We start from the raw sequence: 22,921 nt of genomic DNA on the forward strand, positions 1-22,921 counted from the left end.
GCCATATAATTATCATATCATGGAGTCACCTCCCAGGGGTCCAATGAGTGGAGGGATTAACGTTGGATGAGCATCAAGTTTTGGTTAAGGGGAAAAATTACTTTTTTAACTGTTGTTTGTGGAAGTTTCTCCCCCCCCCCGCCCCCACTGAGGAAAAGTTCAAAAGGTTAAGGATAGTTGGCTTTTAATTTAGTTGCGTTTTCTGGATGATCTAATGCGGGGTTTTATAGGCCTTTTTTGGGTTTTCGGCATACAACTAAAATTATTTTTTTTCTTTTTGATTTCTTAGCAATTTTTGTAGATTTTCTCTTGATTTTTCTACTCCACACTCTCTCAAGTTTAAGCAATTTTTGTTTTCACTTTTGTGGGTCACAGCGCATTGCAATCCGCTCGTCTCTACGTAAAAAAGAAAATCAATTAAAAACTCGTTTCGCCAATTTAGAAAAAGAGCGAAAAAAACACACACACACACGCATACGAATACATATATGTAAGAGTGCGATCCATCTTCTATAATTTGCTCAACTTTCGTTGGTTTGACGAAGCATTTTGTCGCATTTTGCCGCTTGCTTCCTTCTTTTTTATACGCTTTTTCTTCCAAGAGAATTGCATGATTTCGTGGAGATGCTCGTCAGGGTGGGAGGAGAGTGCAACGAATGCTATCGAAGTGTATCAAAAGCTTCGGCTTGCTTCGGCATCTGCTGCTGCTTCTGCCCGCTGCCTCTGCCGTTGATTTCTCAGTCAAGTTCAGTTAGCTTTTGTTGTTGTTGCTCTGTTCGGCTCTCCCTCTCTGCTTGGCTTTTGTTGTTGCCATGTGCAGTTCTCCCGTTGCATTTGCTGCTGTTGTTGTTGTTGCTCCCAAAGGCATTTTACGCTTGTTGGCAGCCGGCGCCGAAGTCAACGTCGACGCGCTAAAGACAGAAACCGAAACTTTGTGAGAGAGGGAAGCAGAGCAGGCGAGGTAGAGGGAGTGATGGCAGCGCCAACGAGCCATTGCCAGACGCAGCGCTATTCAAAGAGTGTTGGGGAGGGGGGAGCGGAAGAGGAATAGGAGGAGGAGTAGGAGGAGCAGACAAAAGCCAAGGCAACTGAAGCCTCGCGAGGGAGGGAGAGGAAGGTAGAAAGACAGCCGCTATGCAGCAGCGAACGAGGGAGAGGGACACATAGAGACAGCAGATGGTGTGATGGCAGGGGAGCAGAGAATCTACAAGGGAATGCACCGTAAGAGTCAGATCGACAGGGGAATGCAGTGGCGCACCGTAAATGAGGGAGGGGATGGGGGGCAGGGGGTTCCACAGTGGGCGCCTCGGAAGGTGCCACTGCCCCTGGGGAGGGGGCAGCTAGCAGCGCTCGGGCGGTCGCGTTTTCCATTTCGTTGAAGTGGAAAATATTTTGTAAATATTTTTGTGTATTTCTACTTCTCGTTCGTTTTTTTGTTGTTGTTGTTGTTTCCTTTTGCTTTTTTCTTTGATTTTTCCCCTGCGTCTCTGGGTCTGTTGTTATTTTTGTAAAGCTAAGAGTTTATTTCTTTTCCACAACCCACATATCCCCACCCACCCACATTTTTACGCCGCACCCACCTCCCCGGCCGTCCGTTCGTCGGTGGCTTGTTCTGTTTTGTATTTTTACAAATATTTTGTGTAATCTTTAAAGCAGACAATGATGACAGCAGCCCCACGGACGATGGCGCGGCGGCATTTTGTGTCACATCCTGAAGACTTTTCCGGAGCGCGAAAAGAGACAAGAGGGGGAGGAGACTGCGGGGAGTGGGGAGTGGGCGTTGCTGGGATTGGATGGTAATGCCAAAAGTATTTAAGCACGTGCGCGGCACAGTGGAGCAGGCAGTAAGACGGGGATTACCAGGCCAGGCCGGGCCGGGCCGGGCCCTGGGGCCAACATCATCATTGTCGGTGCAAAGAGAGAGCCCCATAGCCCCATAGCCCTTTCAGCAGGTACAGTGGGGACTCAATAAAGGGGTAGCTTGAGTGGGAATTCGAGGAGAACCCAAAGGAATGATCGGAATGGTATCTCCCTTGATGGACCAACCCTCTCCCTGGATAATCTTCGTTTCCCTCTATCGAATCCCCACTGTGGCTTCCAGTCGCTGTAGCTTCTGGGTATCTCTTTTGGTGAAATGGACTCATATTTCGCGACAGGCTGTTAGTCAGCAATTCAGTTTCAGTCCCCGGGTCTCCCGAAGTCACTGAGCCTGTCATGACATTCGCCACGAAAGTAGAGGGAGAGGGAGAGAGATCTCTGATACATATATTGTACGAATATGTATATATAGATATTTTTTTCCAGCCTTTTGTTTTAGCAATTTTTGCAATGTTGCCTTTCGGGCGGCTCTCCATTCCGGAGGGTTTTTCTCGCCGCTGGCTTCTGTTTCTGTTGCGGAAAATAGAACAAAAGTTTTTGTCGCTGTCAGAAAAGTGTCAGGCGGCAAAGTTGAATGCTGTCCCAAGGAAACGTAGTCCGGGCAGGGGGAGTGTGTCGAGGGTGGAGGGTAGAGGGTAGTCGTAGTCCCAACGATTTGAATAAGTAAATAAAGCCAGGAAAATGGGGGAGCACATGGCGATGGCGGCGACGGCGGCAACGGCGACGGCGGCAGATGAAGATGACATTGCTAATGCGACAGAAGATAATCGAAAGGAGGTTCAAGCGGGGGATAAAAAGATACAAAGATGAAAGCAAAACTTTTCATCTATGTTTTGAGGTTAACAGTTTATCGATTTACAAGGGGTTTATCGACCTTAAACTGAGATTTATCGATTTTGTATCGCTTTATCGATTTTCGAAGATAATTTTCGATTCGATATCGATTTCTTATCGCTATAATGCTTTATTCTTTACAATATTTTTGTTCTTCTTTTTAAAGCAGGAAATTTATTGATTTCCATGAATTTTATCGACCTCAAACTAATATTTATCGATGTTGTATCGCTTTATCTATTTACAAGGAGGCTAACGACCTCAAACTAAGCTTCGATTTCGATTTCTTATCGCTATAATGCTTTATTATATTTTCCCCTTTTAAGGAAATTATCGACCTTAAACTAAGATTTATCGATTATTATAACATTTATCGATATATTTTTTTGAAATCTTGTCCATTTCTCTTTTAAGTCAGGACATTTATTGATTTCAAGGATTTTATCGACCTTAAACTGAGACTTATCGATAATTTTAACATAAATCAATTATTTACTTTAAAAAAATCGTTTTCTTAATTGATATATCGTGTTATATCGATAATTCCTTTGAACGTTTTTATTTCCATTATTTAAAGCCCCGAAATCTTTCCATTTCGAAATGTAAACTCCCTTTACATAAACATCCCCCCCTTTTAATAGATCAACGATAGCTTTTCAAGCACGTCCCTGCCCTAAATCGATAAAACCTGCCTTCGATGGCTGGATAATAAATTAATTAACGATCTTTTGTGACCCCCAATTAAAGTCGAGCCAACAATTACGTGTTGGGGCGGGAAATCGACGAAAGGGAAGCCCCTATATTGTGTCTCCCACTCGCCGTTCCCTCAGAATCTAGCCCTGATAATCGCGGACACTAACAGGCAATTAAGCAAATGACAAACGCGTTTGCCAGGACCCGGGCACGTAGGCAAGGTTAATTGCTCTATTTCCCAGGCAGGGGTACCGTACCGGCGATTGTCGAACGTTTTATGGCTAGTACCTGCGTTGCATCAGCCAGGATGCGTTGCAGGACTCTTATGCAACAATTGCCTTCTTTGGCAACTTTCACCACTGGCCGGAAAGTCAGCGGGTGACTTTCGGCTGAACCCAGAGGAGGGCTGTCTTGAGACAGGTTCTCGACAGGATTTCCCTTGAAATTTGAGCCCAAGAGAAACTGAATTTTTAGTGACAACAATTAACCTTTTGAACTCCACTTGGCTCCAAGCCAAAAAAACTAACTAATTTCACTTTTAGCCATGTTTTTTTCGTGGTTTGTAACGACCAAAAAACATTATTTATGGCTCTCTAAGCGCAACAAATTTCCCTTTGCAATGCTGTTTGGGCCATTAAATGAAATTTAATTACCTTCCAGTCTGAATGTTTCTACGCGTCGTTGATTGCCAGACATAAAAACCTTTGCAAATTGTTGACAACATTTCTGTGGCCACGTTTCGGTGGGGGTTGGGCGGGGGTTGGGGGGTGCTGCTGCTGTTTGGGGTCGCCGTGGAACCTGGTCAGGAAATTATAATTTTCACACGCAACCCAACGAAGGCAAAAGGCAACGACAAAGTCAACGGGGCAGGCAGGCCACTTAACAATTCAATTGTGCCACAATATATATCGTACGAGGCAGAGACAGAGAGCCAGAGCTGCATTTGCACTTAACAAGAAACCAAGTGACAAACGTAGATAATGTTGTGGATGTTCTTTCTTCTGGTCGTGCAACAGGAGGATTGCGTGCCACTGCCACTGCCACTGCCACTGCTGCTGCTGCGTGAGAGAAGATGTGGCTCTGCATCTGGTTTCTGGGTTTCAATGCGCATGCGTGGCTTGCGTTTTACGCATTTCGCCTTGTAATGAAGGCATTTTTGCCCATTACAAACATGAACCCCAATGTGTTGGCCATGTTTCATTTTGCCAATCAATTTCCACTAGCCAAAGCCAAAGTGTGTGTGTGCTCCCCCCTGCGCACTGCCCCCTGCCCCCTGCCTGCCAATCAACGGCAACAGATGAAGTCCAACATGGATGGATGTGGCAGCAGCATCTCACAGTCTGGAGAGTCTCCGAGTCGGTAGTGTGGACAGCAGCAGACAGCAGTGGTTCGAGGTCCTGTGGTGTTATCACAACAGGTTGGCCGCTCAACCAACCATCCATCCATCGATCGATCGATCGCTGGGTTGGGGAGTTACATACGGATTGATCGATGATTCGATATGATCGACAAAACAATTTATGTATTGTGTGTGCGTGTAGATTGTCAATGTTTTTTTTGCTGTTGTTGTTGTTGTTGTTGTTGTGGCATAATAAGTGAGTATCTCTGTCTGTTTGCTCATTTTAGTTTTTAATTGCAAGGAGCACTACACTCCATCGGAGGCTGAGTTCCCTGAGTCTTGCCCCATTGGGGGATTGGCCGAGACGGGGAGTCAACCATTGCAAATGTGTCAATTAGATTTATTATCAGGCTCTTGTCATTGTCCATTTCTGTGGACCCACCATCCCCCTCCCTCCCTTTTGTATTCCCATTGGATTGTGAGAGTGCCTGGTTCGGTGGGGGGCGGGGGGGCAGGTGCCCCATGTCCATTAGTAAATGCTAAATATGCGCCAATTAAATGCTTGAGGAAAAATACCATTTTCAAGGATCATATGCCCGAAAATTCAAATGCAAAAACGAGCGAAGGGAAGGCCCTGCCTGCGCCTGACGTTTTTATTATCTGCAGTGAAACAGAGTCCAAGTCCGCGCCCAAAAACCAACGCGCAGCAGCTGTCTACTCCCCGCACGCTCTTGAGGCAAGTGACTAGCCAAGCGTTGCTGCCCCGCGCGTTGACAAGCTCAATTTCCAATCGCAATAAAACGCAGCACTCGAACGCAAGATAAATGTGAGAAAAATGCATGGCCTGGCCCTCACCGTTTGCCGCTCTTCATCATTTCGTCCTCTTCCACTACTTCGTCGCCGTCGTCGTCGTCGTCGTCTGCGTCGCCGTCGTCGCAGTGGTGGCGTCTCTGTCTTGCGTGGGCTTATCCTCTGCCCTGCAAAGCTGCAAAGAGAGAACCTGCCGAACAGAGGCGTAGCCAAGGAGGGGACCTGCACAACAAATTGAAGCAGAAATCTTTGCTTGAAATTCTACCCTCTCTCAAAAAGTCCTGCCCACGACTCTGGCTTCATTTTTGTAGGGTTTTCGTGAGTTCGTTTTGTTTTTTTTTACATTTTTGGCCTCTGTTTTTGGTGCGCTTCTCTTCAAGTGCCCTGGAAATTTATAGTGGTAATAAAATTTTATTTGCTCTTTTAGTTGATGGCACAATAAACTCTTCTGGCATTTTTTCGGTACCCGATCCCGACCCCCTTGAGCACGTGCTTAAGTCTCTGCTTCGGCTTTTACTTGAGTTCTTCAGTTTGGTTTTGTGATTATTGAAATATATTCTGAGAGAGAGAGAGACAGGATTGAGTACAAGGTCATTTGGTTAGAGGCTAAGCGGGGTATTGAAGATAGGGACCGATTGGAGATGGGAATAAGAAGAAGGATTGGGATGATGGTAGAGGAATGATTTGAGGTGGAAAGCCACGGTGATTCTTGGCGATCACAGATGTAATTGAAGATGGAAACGATTAGAAATGGGATTATGGGAATATATGGAGATGAAAACCATTATTGAAAGAAGAATTGCTGTCTTTCTCTCTCCCAGTGAAGCTTAGCATTTGGGAATGGGTTTCCCTTCAATCTCAGTGAATCTTCAACATTCAGGGATGGATTATGTGCCACTCTGTCTCTCTTCCAGTGAAGCTTAGCAGTTAGGAATGGGATTCGTCACTCTCAGTGAAGTCACCTTCAGTGATGGGTCGTTTCGTGCCACTCCGTCTCTCTCCCACTGAAGCTTAGCCTCTAGGGATGGATTGTTTTACGCCTTTCTGTTGCGCAATAAATTATAGTAATTTTCTTGTATCTTTTATTTTCCGTGAATTCTTTCTAATTATATCTTGGGTAATTTCTTCTTAGTCTATGTACTTTCAAGCCGTTCCTCTAATTAAATTTCCTCATTTCCATTACAAAGTCCGATGTGTGTGTGTGTGATTTTCCCTGATTTGGTATTCTGGAACACCTTCCACCTTGTTTAAGGTACGCCTTCTTCCTCCTCTCGGAAGCCGACCACCGCCCCCGCCCCATCACTGCCTGCCCCTGCGCCCCTTTGGAAAAGTTAGTCAAGCCAATTATTATTTAAATAAAATGCAAAACAGCAATTTAAGCTGCCAGCGGCAGTCGCGACGGGCAGCCGAGCAGAACGTTTTTCTTCAACTTGGGGTTTAATTGAGAGACACACACACACACACACACACACACACACACAGAGGGAGAGGAAACCCAGCCCCCAGGCATCCCCCTACTCCCGTTCCCCACCTGGCGATAAGACGCACTAACTGGCTTTGGTTTACCGTTGAAGCCGAAGCCGAAGCCAAAGCCAAAGCCTCTCATCTTCTTTGCGGTGAAGGGGCGGCCCTTCTTCTGATGATGCCGACAACAATGGGTATAAGAAATGGAAGTCTAGGCTTTAATGGTTTGATATGTTTGATACCCTTGAAGAGCCAAACTGTAGTTTCCAGAGTTCGGTACAAAATACTTGATATTTAAGCTATATTTTCTATTGAAATGATATGAGACGCGATCGTGAATGCTCCAAATCAGAGTCAGAATCATCATACTTTCATTAGAGGGCATCAGACGAGAAGCAGAACAAGAAGACAGTTGACAAGCGACGCCTTCGTCTAACAGCAGCGCAGCTAGAAGCGAGCGCAACAGAGATAGAGCTAGCGGAAACTGAGGTAGCTGCAGTGGCGTCGTCGGCGTCGGCGTCGGCGTCGACAATGACAGCGCAACGCAGTCGCAGTCGTAAATCAAAATGGCTGCAGTTGATGGCTGAAGAAAGAAGTCATTCATTTCATTTCATTTCACTTCACACACCACGCTCTGTTGGCGAGACAGGGACAGCAGCGCATGCGTGGGAGTAGAACAGCGGAATGGGATGTTGATGTTCTCATTAACTCTAATTTCAGAGTGTGAGAGGGAGACACTGGAGCTGGTGCTGGAGCTGGAGTGTGTGTGCGAGGGAGCGAGCGTTAACCGTGTGATGGATTGGTCTTTTCCTACTTGTAGTCCGGTTTACTGGGTTTTTTTTCTTTCTTTTTTGCAATCAGCTGTCTGTCGCTGTGTGTGGCTAAAACTGGTAACGGTATGGGCGTGTGTGTGTGTGTGTGTGCGTAAGTGGGTTGGGCTTAAACCTAAGGTTGTTGTCTCCGCTAAATGCACGAGCAGTTTCCGCGCACAGTGGAATGAAGATGGTGGGAAAAGGAGAAGGAAATTTAAAGAAATTAAGGAATGAAAAGATCTTTCAAATGATCAACGAAGGAAAGTCGAAGGAAATTTAAAAAAACTAAGGAATGAAGTTGAAATTTGAAATAATTTAAAATATTGAATAATATCTTATAAGTAGCAGATATTGGTTTCATTGAGGAATACGCTGATATATAGAATAGTTATCCCCACAAGATCGGTTTAGTTCTATATGTAGTGCATCCAAAGGAACAGAAAATAGAGTGAATAAAAAATTACAGCGATTCTCTTGGTAATCCTTTTCCTAGTGTGAAAATCATGAATTTCCATTCCAATATGTTTTTTCTAATACTCTTAGCAGATTTTGCCCACTGCGCCCTGCCCGTTCCACTTCGGCGATGCGTTAGTTTACTGATTATCATCCAGATGGCGCATTGCTTCCATCGAATATACGCTGCATACTTTCAGGCTGAGCTTCACATGTAGAATGTGTGTGTAGTTTTGACATGTGATTGACATGTATTTGACATTCGTCAAAAGGTGTAGTTCCCAAAAGAGACACAAAGGGCGCCACTGAGGGGAAGTGCATAGAAGGACTCTGGCAATGGGGTTGATGCGCTAGAAGGGGCGATTGGGGGTCACAGAATGGGGAACGTATTGATGAAACTTGCTGGAAACCTAAAGAATAGAATAATCTTTGCCTGTAACCAAAAATCAATACTCTGTCTAGCTTGCATACACTCAGCCTTTGGCAATTAAAGCGGATGGTGTGAAATCTTTTATTGCAAATCAAATTTGAGCACTTTCTTCGCTTGAATAAATCACATCAGACAAACATAAATCATATATACTAAAATACCACACCACCAGACCCCCGCTGCATGCCACAAAACAACAAAACCAAAAGCAGGAACAGCAACAGCGACAGGAAGAACAGACAAAACACACATCAGACATTATTATCATCTCGCTTGTGCTTGAGTGAGTTTCTTTGCCTACCCCTCGGCCTCCGCCCCAAAGGTCCCCACCCCCTTGGCATGATTCCGCGTAGGCAGTGGAGATCGGGGGCACAGTCCAGCGATTTGCCGGCATCCGTTTTGGCCCTCGCCGCCCACACAGACAGACAGACAGACAGACACACGCTTCCTTCCGCTTCCAAGCTGCCATTGTCCTTTCGCGCCATGGCCTGCCCCAGCCCCCGCTCCTTTTGGTCCTCCTCCCCCCCCCCCCCCCCCTGGCAACTTCAATCGCCATCATTGGGAAATGTGTAATTGAAAGGGAAGCTTTTGGCTTTGGCTTTGGCAGCGCTGCCTCGGAGGCAGGCAAAAGAAAATTATTTCGTTAACAAAAGGGAAAATGCCAAAGGCAGGGGAAACGCACACAATGCAAATGGCGAAAGGATAAAGGATAAAGGAGGGAAGGAGCAGTCAAAGAGGAGAATGTAAAATGGGATGTGGAATAATGCAAAGCCCTGAAAATATTTTAAAGTTTTCTTGCCCGCTCTTTTTATTTGTCCTCCATTGTTGTGGAGAAAGTTGTGGGGGGCGGGGGGGAAAGTTTCATTTCCGACAACAAGTTACCGTTAGTTAGTTTTGGGGTTTTTCGGCAGGGTTGTCACAGAGCCCCCAAAAGGCCAGAGACAGAGACAGAAGACAGAGACATGCATTGCATATGCATGACTTGGCATGTAACGTGTGTCCCCCTCTCTCTCTCTCTCTATCTGTCTCTCTCTGTCTCTGTCTCTGCACTGTTTGTGTGTGTGTGTGTGTGGTGGGGGGCAGGGGGTTTTTCTGTGTGATTTATGAGGTCAGAGACTCGTGATAATGAGCCCGGAAATTAAATCACTTTGACCGGAAGGATGTCAGGTCAAAAGGGGATAACACAATTGATTTCATATTCATAAATTCAATGAATGTTGTCAGCTTGTCAGGCCAAAGGAAGGGACTTGCAAAGCAGGCAGGAGGGGGCGGGTGAGGATTACCAAAGTTCTGATTTGGGAAGAGGAAATGCAGAAATGTCAGCTCAAGTTTTGTGTGATTTGAGGGGAATAACGGTGATTTGAGGGGTGGCCAGAGTTGCCAGAGCAGTTTATGGAGTGTGGCAACTCTGGATATGTAATTGAAACTTGAATTTATGTGATACTATTCGAAATAGTAGCTTCTGAAGACAGTTTGCATCTTCTATAAATGTTTTTAAGAAGAATGACAACCCTATGAATTGTAATTGCTGGTGTGGCAACTCTAGCAACAGGAATGCCCTGTTCCTTTAGATATTTATGGTATAATGAGCATAAAATACCAACTAGTCGGAAACTTTAAAGCCACAACAAGACCCCCTCCCCCTTTTCGATCTGAACTGGAGCTGGGGAATGGTTGATTCGGTGACATATTTTTAAGAACTTGTCGAAGCATGCCATAAGCAATTTGTCAGGCGAAAGAGGAGCGCACATGTTTGAAGAACATATGAGAAGAGCGACCCCCGAAACGAAGCCTCTTCGATCTTCAGTTGGAAACAAAACTTTGAGCCGACAACTACAACGCAACTCTTTTCCTACTCTTTCCCTTTTTGCAGAGTTTCAAAATCAAAATTGAGGAATACCAATTAGAGGATAAGGATATTTAAGGATCAACAAAAAAACAAAAAAAAAAAACACCAAATCAATAGACGGTTATTTTGGCCAAGAAACAGCAACAAACAGAGGAACAGAGGAACAGAGAGCGGAAAAACAAAACGCGGGAAATCATTTTATACCTCACACCACTACACACGTAACGTAACGTCACGTAACGTAACGCAACGTAACTGTACATTGTACTTAAGTGTTCAAAAAGGAAGGGTTAATTAGGTGAGTAATCGAGCGAGCGATAACTATCGATAAATGCTTAATGATTGATTCCTTTTCACAGTTTACTTTGTATATAAGGAAAAGTAGCTAAAAGCACAAGGAAGAACAGGAAGAAGGATTAGTCACTAGCCACTAAGCAGCAGGAGCAGCAGGAAGGAGTCACCGCTAACCGATAACCGATAACCGATAACAGATAACCGATAACCGATCATCCGAACGTTTGCACGTTCGCAGTCACGTTTCATCACGGAATTAGCAGCAGCAGAAGCAGCAGCAGCCGCAGAAGCAGTTGCCGCAGTTGCCGCCGCCAACGCCAACGCCGCCACAATGACGATGAGTACAAATAACTGTGAAAGCATGACGTCGTACTTCACCAACTCGTACATGGGGGCCGACATGCACCACGGCCACTATCCGGGCAACGGCGTCACCGATCTCGATGCCCAGCAGATGCATCACTACAGCCAGAATCCAAATCACCAGGGCAACATGCCCTACCCGCGCTTCCCGCCCTACGACCGCATGCCCTACTACAACGGCCAGGGCATGGATCAGCAGCAGCAGCAGCAGCAGCACCAGGGCTACTCCCGCCCGGACAGTCCCTCCAGTCAGGTGGGTGGCGTGATGCCGCAGTCACAGACCAACGGCCTGCCCAGCGGTGGACAGCTGGTGGCCCAACAGCAGCAGCAGCAGCAGCCCCAACAGCAGTCACAGAACCCACAGCAGCAGCAGCAGCAGCAGGCGCAACAACAACCGCAGCAGCAGCAGCAGCTCCAGCAACTGCCGCAAGTGACGCAACAGGTGACACATCCGCAGCAGCAGCAGCAGCAGCAACAGCAACAGCAGCCTGTCGTCTACGCCAGTTGCAAGCTGCAGGCAGCCGTGGGCGTGGGTCTGGGCCTGGTCCCAGAGGGTGGCTCTCCGCCACTGGTGGATCAGATGACGGGCCACCATATGAATGCACAAATGTCGCTGCCCCATCACATGGGGCATCCGCAGGCGCAGGTGAGAATGAAACTTCCTTAAAGGGTAGATATCGCTTAAGGGTCGATGGGTTTCGAAATGCTTTGATCCCCCGCTTATAACTCAATGCTTTTTCCCCATTTTTCACTCTCTCATGCTGCCACAAACAGTTGGGTTACACGGACGTTGGAGTTCCCGATGTTACAGAGGTAAGACGCCCCCACCCCCACCCCCGCCATCATTCATTAAACGCTCCTCAAAATGGTGGCTGGTTCTCTCACTTTAAGCCAATAAAATACCAACATTGTTTAATCTTTAATCCATTTAGGTCCATCAAAACCATCACAATATGGGCATGTACGGACAACAGCAGACGGGCGTGCCACCTGTTGGGGCACCGCCACAGGCGATGATGCACCAGGGCCAGGGGCCGCCGCAGATGCATCAGGGCCATTTATCGGGCCAACATACACCGCCATCCCAAAACCCGAATTCGCAATCCTCGGGGATGCCGTCACCACTGTATCCCTGGATGCGAAGTCAGTTTGGTAAGTGTCAAGGAAAGTGATCGATAATTCCACGAAACGTATTAAGTGGAATTTTTCTTCTTCTTATAGTAGTGGGTTGAATGTAGTTTAGTTCCCCCCCGTTGTATTCGATTTTAGTAGCTCCAATTAGTATAGTAGACGTGCGTACAACAACAAGAGCAAAGGAAATCCATGCCATTTTATATATTTTTTCAGCCAAGCCAAAAGCTTTAAAGCGAACCTCGTTTCCAAAGCAGTTCTTCATGGAGATAACACTGCTTCAACTGCTTGTCTGTTGATCCAAGTCTCTAAGCAGAACACGCGGGAAATTTGAAATTCTGCAAATGGAGTACAGTAAACTGCTTGAGCTAAGCAGTTCTACTTGTAAAGCAGTTTAAAGAGTGAACTGCTTCCCCTGCTTGTGTGCCGATCAAGGCTCAAGCAGTAAGCGCGAAAAATTTGAATTGCCGCAAATGGAAAACTAAACAAAACTGACTTTAAAAAATCTGACAAAAATCTTTAAAATTATTTTCAACTCAAATTTATATTCTAAATACTTTCAAAATTAACATAAGCTGCTAAAACTCATAGAAAGCGATTTGCAGTGCAAGTTTCACTGTACTTGTATGTGAAACCAAATCTCTACCTTCTTTCACCCCCTTCCCCTGTTTCTGTCTGCTTGTGTATGCACGTTTCAACGACCTTGACACGTCCGGGTGATTTCACTTTATTGCCTTGGCCAATTGCTCGACATTAGGCGTAATCCATCTGCAACGAGGAGACGTTTCGCGTTGCCTTCTGGCACTCCGACGATACCTGACATTCGCCTCAATTTTTGCAAATTTCCCAAATACCCAAAAATCGATGAATGCGAAAAGAGGTGCACACACACAGGACAGGGTTGGGTTTCGTTCGATCCGAGCACAGAAGGCGGTCCTGTCGCCTAATGCAAATTGACAATAGAAAGCGAAAGACCGAGAAAGGTTTGTGCCAAAAGAGATGCCAAAGATCCGTAGCTAATCCCCGAAAATAGAGCACAGGGAGGGAGGAAGGGAGGAGGAAACCATGTGGTTCGGTTTTCAGTTTTAGTTTCAGTTTCAAAGGATACGCGTTGCATAAGTGGGGGAGAGGTTTCCAGGGAGGATGCGAGTCCTTTTTTCTAAATATAGATTACCATTTTCACTTTTTCCCCGAGTGAAAGTGAACATCAGAGCAGTCCTCTCTCTCTCTCTCTCTCTCTCTCTCTCAAGTGTTTTGGTCCTTTCTTTGGACCGGACCCTGGCCGCGTCATTACTGGAATCCGGTGGAGCCTTTACGGCCTGCTGCTGCCGCTCCTTGGTGTATTTTTCGCTGCTGTTGTTGTGGTTTTTTCCTGTTTTTTTTTTTTGCACCAAAGCCAGATTGAGATGTAAAGCAGAATTGATGAGCGCCATTAGTTACACGTTATGTGCAATGGATGCCATCAATTTATTAATCTCCAGAACACGCCGAGTCGAGACTCCAGAGAGCCCCAGAGAGCTCCATCTCTGGGCTCCTCCATTCATAGCACACCGCCATCGCAGTGGTCGCAGACGCAATCGCAATCGCAGTCCCCAGCCTGGCCTCTTCTTAATCCCCCCCCCTCTCCCTGCTCCTTGCAACACTCCTTGCCCCACTCCTTTGTGGCGGCAGCAAGAGAATAAATAAAAAGAACGCGCCTAAAAAGCAACAACAACAAAAATCTCCACGGTGACATGAAGTTTTTCCTTTTCCTTTTTGTGCCTTTTTGCTTCTTTTCTTTATTAAAAATGAAGCAGCCGCCAGAGGAGGCAGGGAGGGGGGGAGAATTAAAGCCTGGAGCTGCAGCTTGGAGTCGCTTTTTTTTTGGGCCCTGGCCATGGCGGCGTCTCCCGCGGCGGCAGCAGCGGCTGGGGCATTCTCACTGTGCCACAACATGATCCTCGAAGCTTAAGTTACGATGATTAAATGCATACGAGTTTATTTCTGCTTAGAGGGGTTTTTTTTTCTCCTCGACAGTGCCACAGTCCCCTGCCCCCTGCCCCCTGCCCCCTGTCCCCCGGTTTCCCTGCATTTTGCATAGCCCATAAATAGAGGAGACAGTGGGACAAAAATTTCTGGAAATAGCAAGGCTGGAAGCTGCCCTGAATTTGGGGAAATTGAGGATCGGTATGGCAGGGATTTTGCAGCGAATTTTTGGGATTTTTTTGAGAATTTTTGTGCAGAGGGACGTTATAGATTTTTCGAAGATTAAAACCTCTAGAAATAGCTTATAATAATGAAGGATATAGTTGAAGATCCTATAGGCAGCTTATTTTCAAAGCATTGCTAGGAGAAGGACCTTCTTCAGGCTTCAATAATTCGTTCTTGGCCATGATCCATGATCCTTAATCATCTTCTTTGCGATGTTTTTGAAGATCTTCCATAGGATTTCTTAGGACTTTTTTCTAGCATTTTTTTCAGGATCTTCTCCAAGATCTTTTCCAGTATCTTCTCTAGAATCTGCCCCAAGTTGAAGTCAGTTTTTGGTTTGCTTTAGGTGCATATTTTTGTGGTTCTCCTAAATTCGCATACATTCAACCTATAATTATATATATTCAAATGCCATTTATCCTTCATTACTTCTGACAACATATTTTTCTGTGCCACAATTGGGGGATCCCTAAAATCTTTTATTTGCCGCTCAAATCTTGTGGCTCTCTGAGGGCCCACTGTACCCACACAGCGATTGCAACCACTTAACGCCTGGACATATTTCAAGCGTTGCATTAGGTTGCAACAACAGCAACAAAAAGTGGCATAAAGGTTCCGATCGTGACGGGGCAAGGCGCAGAAGAGACGCGACCCCAAAGAAGAAAAAAAAAAGAGGAGAACCGAAGCCCACAGACAATGTCTCCACAATGGAAGCCAAAAGGAGGGAAAAGAGGGGGAAAAACGAAACGAAACTCGGTTTCAATTAAGTTGTTACTCAGGGCCAGGGTCCCGAGTGCCCCGAGTGCCCCGAGTGGCACTCCTCCCCCGCCCCCTCCCTGGGATGTTGCGTTAATGTTGTTTTGATATTTACCAAGTTTCGAAAACGATTCCCGGCTCCTTTTTTGTGTCCCTCTTTGCTGAAGGAAAACTTGCTGCAGTCTGCCACCAAATCCTGTGCTTCTGCCTCGAGTCGACTCCTTTTTTTGTTTGTTGTTTTTGGGGTCATAAATTTAAGCGACAGCCAACAAATATTTGCAACAAGTGTTTCTCGCCATTTCCGAGGGAAAGAGTTTTATTCGAGTGCTTGTTGCTGACACCAGGAGGGGGGGCAGGGTAGGGGGCAGGGTCCAGGCATAAATGAATTTATGATTGGGTAAATGATTGTCTAGGATTCACATTTATTCATTGCTATTCACAGCTATTCACGGGTAAATCTCTAGCCGTTCACAAAATAGAAAATACACAACATAGAAAATGCCACTTTCCGAGGGCAGAGCCCGGAGCTGCTGCTTTCCCTCCAAGAACTTTTCAATTCCTTTCGAGTATGAAAAGTGCACTTCATTGTGGGCATTATAAGCGACAGTCGGGAGGGGCCGGGCCGGGGAGGGGGGGGCAGGACCTTCAACCTGTCAGTGGGGGTAAGACAATGAAAAGAACTTCCTTCGTAGCCAAAAAGTTGCACGTTCTGGATGGCTGTGGAAAAAGTTTTTCTCGCCCTGGCTTTTGGGTAAAACGTTGATCCCGGCCCATCATCCGTTTGGCAGTTGCCGGCAGGAGGAACAAAGAGGGGCCAAAGAGAGAGAGAGAGAGAGAGAGAGAGAGAGAGTGTGTGGGGGGAGAAAACTTCTGGACTTTGTTGTCTGTTGGCGCTGCACTTAATGTCCTGAAGAGTTTTGCTTAACTTGAGGATTTGCGCGCAAACTACTTTTCGATGGGCAGCAAAAGACAGAGACAGAAGACAGGAGGAGAGACAGCTCTTAGAGGGGGACAGCTGCAGAGAGGGGAGAAGGACAGCTGCAGAGAGGGGAGAAGGACAGCTCTAGAAGAGGGGAGAAAGACAGCTCTAAAAGAGGGGCGAAAGACAGCTAGAAAGACAGAGAGAGAGTGGAGAAAAGGGACGGCCTTAGAAGGAGGGAAAGAGAGAGAGGGAGAGCCCTTGAGGGTTGAGAGAGTTGGCCCACTACTTAGGGCAGACGATTGCCATGGCTTAGATGTGTCCACGCTCGGGGGCCAGGAGCACGAAGAAGCCTTCCTTTTCAGCTTTGCCAAAAGTGAAATTGTGTTAACGCATTTTCCTCGGTATTTTGCTTGGGGCGTGGGGGCCGGGGGGGTGGGCGGTGCGCAATTTAAGCAGTCGGATCAAAAGATAATTTGCCAAATGCGTGAAGATTTTTTTGTTGTTTTCTCTAAAAATAAGTGAGGAAAAAAAACTTGTAGCATAAAATCCTCATCCCTCAGTACCCTCCCCTCCCCCCGTCTGACAGTTTCTGTCAAAAAATTTGAGCAACGTGAAGACCGAAAAAAATGACACAGGAACTTTGGGGATTTCCCCTCCCCCCCTCCACAGCCCCCCCGCAACCCAAAAAGAGGGAAAAAGTTTAATAAAGCGCTGCAAATGCGAAGAGGAAATTTCGGTTTTATTTCGCTTTTCCTCTGGCATCCCCCCTCCCCCACCCCCAACCCACGCTGCTTTTGTGGCCAGCAGCTGAGAAGCGTGAAATAATGGCAACAGCTCGCCAAAGGTCCTTTGAGGTGGGGTGGGGGGGCAGGGGGGGGGAGGCCCTCCTTGGGGGCCGGGTCAGTTTTTCCGGGGGATGCTCTGCTGTGGCTCAATCGCCGCTGCTCTCCTCGCGCTGTATTTTTTCTGTTTCTGTTTCTGGTTTTCTCTTTCCGTTTTTGTATTTTGGGATTTGGCCAACCTTTTTGACAAATTACGAATATTATTCATGCAGCAATGAAGTGAGGCAGCGCTGCCTCCCCCCCCACGCTCTTTTTCTCACCCCTCCTTTGGGTTTTTTCACGCTGTGGTCTCTTGTGGTCGAAGCATCATCTTGAGCCTCTGCTTGCCACAAGGATTTAAGAAGTTTTTTTTAATATATATATCTATCTGAAATATAGGACAACTTGGAAACCTCTTCCGAAAATATTTAATAAATATTACAATTCATATAGGAAATATAGGAGAGTCCTAAGAACTCTGAACCTCTTCCGAAAATATTTAATAAATATTACAATTCATATAGGAAATATAGGAGAGTCCTAAGAACTTGGAAACCTCTGAAACCTTTTCCGAAAATATTTAATAAATATTACAATTCATATAGGAAATATAGGAGAGTCCTAAGAACTCTGAACCTCTTCCGAAAATATTTAATAAATATTGAAATTCATATAGAAAATATAGGAGAGTCCTAAGAACTTGGAAACCTCTTCCGAAAATATTTAAAAAATATTAAAATTCATATAGGAAATATAGGAGAGTCCTAAGAACTCTGAACCTCCTCCGAAAATATTTAATAAATATTAAAATTCATATAGAAAATATAGGAGAGTCCTAAGAACTCTGAAACCTTTGAACCTCTTCCGAAAATATTGAAAAAATATTAAAATTCATATAGGAAATATAGGAGAGTCCTAAGAACTCTGAAACCTTTTCCGAAAATATTTAATAAATATTGAAATTCATATAGGAAATATAGGAGAGTCCTAAGAACTTGGAAACCTCTTCCGAAAATATTTAATAAATATTAAAATTCATATAGAAAATATAGGAGAGTCCTAAGAACTCTGAACCTCCTCCGAAAATATTTAATAAATATTGAAATTCATATAGGAAATATAGGAGAGTCCTAAGAACTCGGAACCTCTTCCGAAAATATTTAATAAATATTAAAATTCAATATTCTGATAGACCCTTAAGTGTTTTCCGTAATATCCTTTCATTATAGTTGTCATTACCCTTGCCACCAGAAGAAAGCTTGCCCCAAACCTCTCCTTCTCCCAACCCCCATCCCCCATCCCCCGTCTTCGTCATCAATGTCAGGCCACATGTTTCAATGGCTGCCACTGCCACCACCACTACCATGATGGCACCACACTCAAGAGCGTAGGCGACAGACTGCTGCGAGAGAGAGAGAGGGAGAGAGTGAGAGGGAGAGAGAGTAGTGGCCGCGAGGGAGAGAAATTTCGGGTTTTCGCTTAGGGATATGATAGGAGCCGCTTGAGTGAAGGCCTGCTGCTACCCTCTGCCCGTCTGCTGCCTCCAGTCTCGGGCCATAGCATGTTTTAGTCAGCTGTCAAATATTTTGACATGGGTAGCAGCCATGGCAGCATCCAAAATGGGGGAACGGAACGGCGCATAGAGAATATGCGGGAGAACAATCCACTCCAATGACTCCTCGCATAGTTCTCTCTTGCCTGTCTCTCTCTTCCTGGGGTTTTTGCTTTTGTTTAAGCGATAACTAAATAAAGTTTTAAGTCCCGCTCTGCCATCCACTTGTCCATTGGGTCTTCTCTTTCCTGCGTAATGAATGCATTCATAAGCCCCACAAAAACCAGCTCCTCTGCGATCCTTTTTCTTTTCCTTTTTTTTTTTTTTGGTGTCAACTTTTGTCGATTTTTAACCCTCTTAAGTGCTTAACAAGTCCCAAATTAAAAATGCCCCCAGAGTCTCAGGAGATTATGAAAAAGAAAGAGCGAACGAAAAAAAAAACAATAACTGGTAACAAATGATCCACTGGTCAATGGCAATATTTAATTGTGGCTCTAACTCTTACCTTGGACTTAATTAAAAAAAAAAATATACCCCCCAAAAAGGGGGCGGGGGGTAGAAATTGTTTCGGGGGGAGGACCACCAGTCAAAAGACATTAAACCTCGGAAGGATTTTTTGGGATATTTATTCCGGTTGTTTTTTTTTCTGCTTCGTTCCGTTATTTCCCCAAAGGTCGGTCAAAGGGGACCACAGAAAAGTTTTGCGACGGGAAAAATACGTCAAATATGCAAAACAATCAACAACAACAAAAAAAATAAAGGGGAAAGAACTTTTCTGTTGGCCCACTGCCCCTCTCCACAGCCCTTTTGGATCTCCTACCAGTCATCGAATGACTTTGCATTTTAACACCAGGCAAAGCTTTAGAACCGGAGAGTGACATCAACCCCCCCTCCCTCCCTCTCCCTCTCCCTCTCCCTCTCCCTCTCCCACTCCCTCTCTGTGTGTCATGCCACACACGAACACTCTTCAGTCGGTTGAAAAATTTATCAACTTACGATCATAAATAATATTCATTTTCCAGCAGCGGCGGCTCGCGTTTGTCTGTAATTTCCGCAATTAAAAAAACATTTACTCGCATTTGATGTTGTTGTGCCACTCGCTTGCTCGTTGGCTTTTCGTTTTGTTTACAGCTAAATGCATTTTTGCATCCATGACATGCAGCTTTTTGGCAAAGAGGAAAACGAAGGAGAGAGAGAGAGAGAGGGGCGGAGGAGACCACCCAGCTGCAGTAGCAGTCGTTTGGGGTGTGGCTGGGGGGGGGAAGCCTTAACCTCGCTGATAAATGTGCAATTAAAAGTTACCTAGAAATAACTTCAAGAATAGTACCTCATTGTATTAAGCACTTGCATGACAAGGAATTGTGCGAGAGAGGGGAGAGCATGTGTCACAAATGCAAGAAGAGAGAGGCAGAGCGACAGCGAGGGCAAAGCTCGCAGAGAGAGAGCGTCAGCGGGCAGGCAAGTGTCATCAAACGGTTTGATGGAAGAGAGGGAGAGAGGGAGTGATGCTTGCGGCTGAATTAAGCAGTGGCTAAACGAGTCAGCGGCTGCCTGTCGGCATTGAGATAAACCAAAGCTCTGATTGAATAGGTCTAATATAATCTTAAGCATTACTTCTTTCCCCCTTACGCGTACTCTTATATGTTTCATATGCGCCCAGCGTGCATTGAGATGCCTGTAGCCTCGTTTAGCCAGTACTTAAGAAGAGCAATGCATAAAATATCACACTCGGAGAGTGTCGCAGCTTACTCTCCTGCTTGCTCTCTATTCTATTGATAGATTCTAGGCGCTCTCTCACCCACACGCCTTCTGCCACGCACTACTGAGAGCGCTTTAACGCTGTGGTTGATGAGAGCGAGAGATGAACGAAGTTTGCTGTTGTGCCGAGCAAAATAAGACACGATTGTACATGCTCACTTCCTCAAGAGGCTGCGTTTTTGTTTTGGAATTAAAACCCTTTTATTGCGCGCACACGTTCCCGTCCATTGTTTTAGTTCCGCTTGGATGCGGCCACAGCCAATATAATAATTTATGGCAAGCATTATAAAATAGAATTTTTTCTCTGCTATTAAATAATAATAATGTTTTTGTAATTTTTTTCTCCCTGCTTCAACGAATTTCATAAAATGTTGTTGGCAATTATTTTAATGATTTCCTTTAAACGTTAACCGACGCAAACACACACACACACACTCGTACACTCTAATGCGAGAGAGAGAGTGAGAGCGCACCTAGTATATAGAGTGAGAGGGAAGCAGAAATGGAATAAAATCCATTATGGAGCCAGCCCCAAGAGCAGAGTGTAATAAACGAGTAAAATGGTTAAAATGGTGGCCTAATCGCAATTTAATTACAATACGGCTTTCATATCAAAAAGCATTAATGCCCCTCCCCTCCCCTCCCTACCTACCGACGGCACCATAGGAGTAGGAGTCGGGGGGCGTGGCACGGGGTAGGCTCGGTACTCCACATGTATCGCTACTCTTTTTTCATATTAATTGTTTCACCTTTATTATATTTCTGTTGCTGATACCCCCCAAGCCCCTCCCCTCCCCACCCCCCCTCCGTTCTTGAAAGGCGCCATTAATGCGTTTATAATAATTTCTCAGCGCTCAATCCGAAGCTCCTGTGCCGTCGTTGCCTGGCGATCAACGCGATCTAAGGAAAACAATAATTTGTTCTTTTTGTTCTCTTCTCTTCTTCCCCTTCCCCTTCTCCATCTGTTCTCCTTCTGCTGCTCTTTATCTTGGTTTTCTGAGTGATGGCTGCATGAAATGTGCAAAGGCATCATTAAAAACAAATTTCAGAGAGCGCCAAAGAACACTCGCCACCTCCCTCCCCGCCCCTTGTGGCCCCACGCTTCGGATAGATCCCCAGACAGACCTTTGAGGCATGTTTGTAGGTGTTTTTCATCAATTAAAATAATCATTTATTTGCAATGCATGCCCATGACCATGCCCTCCATGCAGCTCCAGTGGGCGCGGAGGGGGGGGGGGGGGTTTACTGCTAATTATCTGCGAAAGCTGCTTCTGGTTACGTGAAAGGGGAAGGGCATGGAAATGGGTGTGGAAATGTAAATGGAAATGGGCTTTGTCTGGGAGTGCCGCATAGATAGGGAAAAACATCTTTGTTTCAAAGGAAATTGTCGAGGGGAAAGCGAAGGGAAGAGTTTTCCAATCCGTAGTACCCCTAAAAAACCATATATTCCATATATGTAGGTTCCTTTCTCTCCCCCCCCCTGTTTAGACATCATCTGTGTGAACGTCCAGCCTCATTTATTCCGCTCTTAATCCGCTCCTAATACTCTTTCGGACTTGCCGGATTCTACGCTCCACTGGTGCAGTGGTTGCTGGGACAAAGGGGTGTGGTGTGGGGCGTGGGGGATGACCACGCACGCTTTTTGCCACAAATCTTTCAAGAGTTTTTTTTTTTATGCCGCGACTCTCGTCTAACTGATGATGATTAAATGCGAACGCCTCGGGTTATAGACATGGCATCAGTCGTGTCATTTAAAAGAAGGTAGCAGCGCTCTGCTCTGACCACCGCTGTGTCGCCCCTCCCCACCCCCCTTCCACACAGCCACCACCCCCCTCGGGTTCTATGCGATTCGGATTCGCGCGCCTTAATGGATGCCGCACAAAAAACAGAGAGAGGGGAGGGGACGGTGGGACGGGAAAAAAACTTATATATAAAAGAGCTTATGATGTAATGACCTCGAGCCAGAGATGGACATAAAAATGTAAAAAAAAAAAAAAACACATTGGTCGAGCGAGTTGAGCAAGACAAATGCTGAAGATGTTATTAAAAAATAGTTAAGGCAGTTGTGGCCGCACCGCACCGCCCCGCCCACCCCCGCTGCACCCCTCTCAGGCGGTATCTAGGGGGCATGGCGGGCACTCGAAAAAGTCTCTCCACTGATTGCCGCTTGGCGTGGCACCGCCGTCTTTTGGCTTCGACCGCAATGCCAATGCTGCTGTGGCCGCCTTTCAATTTCCGGTCGAATATTTTCAGGAAAAACAAAAAAAATGGCTTCACACGCTACCAAACCATTTCAATTAGAGGGGTAGGGGGGGTGACCAATGTCCAGACTATGGCAATGGCCATTGACAATTATAATATTTGCTGCGTATTATATTTGACATATTTTTCCCGTACCTCCCTCGACATTTTCATGATTTTTCCCTGCCCCCAGCAGCAGCAGCAGCAGCAGCAGCTCTTTTTTGTCATTACCAAAATTATAATTATAGTAAGTGTCATTAGGCGCCGAACTCATTTGGTTGGTTGCTTTCCAAGTGGAGTACCAGGGGTACGGGGGGCAACTCCCATAATT

At 45.8% G+C, this 22,921-nt stretch overlaps 1 protein-coding gene across 1 annotated transcript in view; it reads left to right on the forward strand.

Annotated features, from left to right (window-relative positions):
• LOC6591505 (homeotic protein antennapedia) overlaps window positions 1–22,921 on the forward strand; it is a 132,850-nt gene that overhangs the window by 108,117 nt on the left and 1,812 nt on the right. Inside the window, exons 3-6 of the mRNA XM_002016919.2 lie at window positions 10,587–10,860; window positions 10,922–11,865; window positions 11,994–12,032; window positions 12,152–12,371. Of these exons, the coding sequence (XP_002016955.1) occupies window positions 11,188–11,865; window positions 11,994–12,032; window positions 12,152–12,371 (937 nt within the window). The 5' untranslated portion in view covers window positions 10,587–10,860; window positions 10,922–11,187. The remainder of the gene's footprint in view (window positions 1–10,586; window positions 10,861–10,921; window positions 11,866–11,993; window positions 12,033–12,151; window positions 12,372–22,921) is intronic.

The sequence above is a fragment of the Drosophila persimilis genome, unplaced genomic scaffold, assembly GCF_003286085.1.
Source record: "Drosophila persimilis strain 14011-0111.01,24,50 unplaced genomic scaffold, DperRS2 tig00000000-arrow-pilon, whole genome shotgun sequence".
NCBI lineage: Eukaryota > Metazoa > Arthropoda > Insecta > Diptera > Drosophilidae > Drosophila > Drosophila persimilis.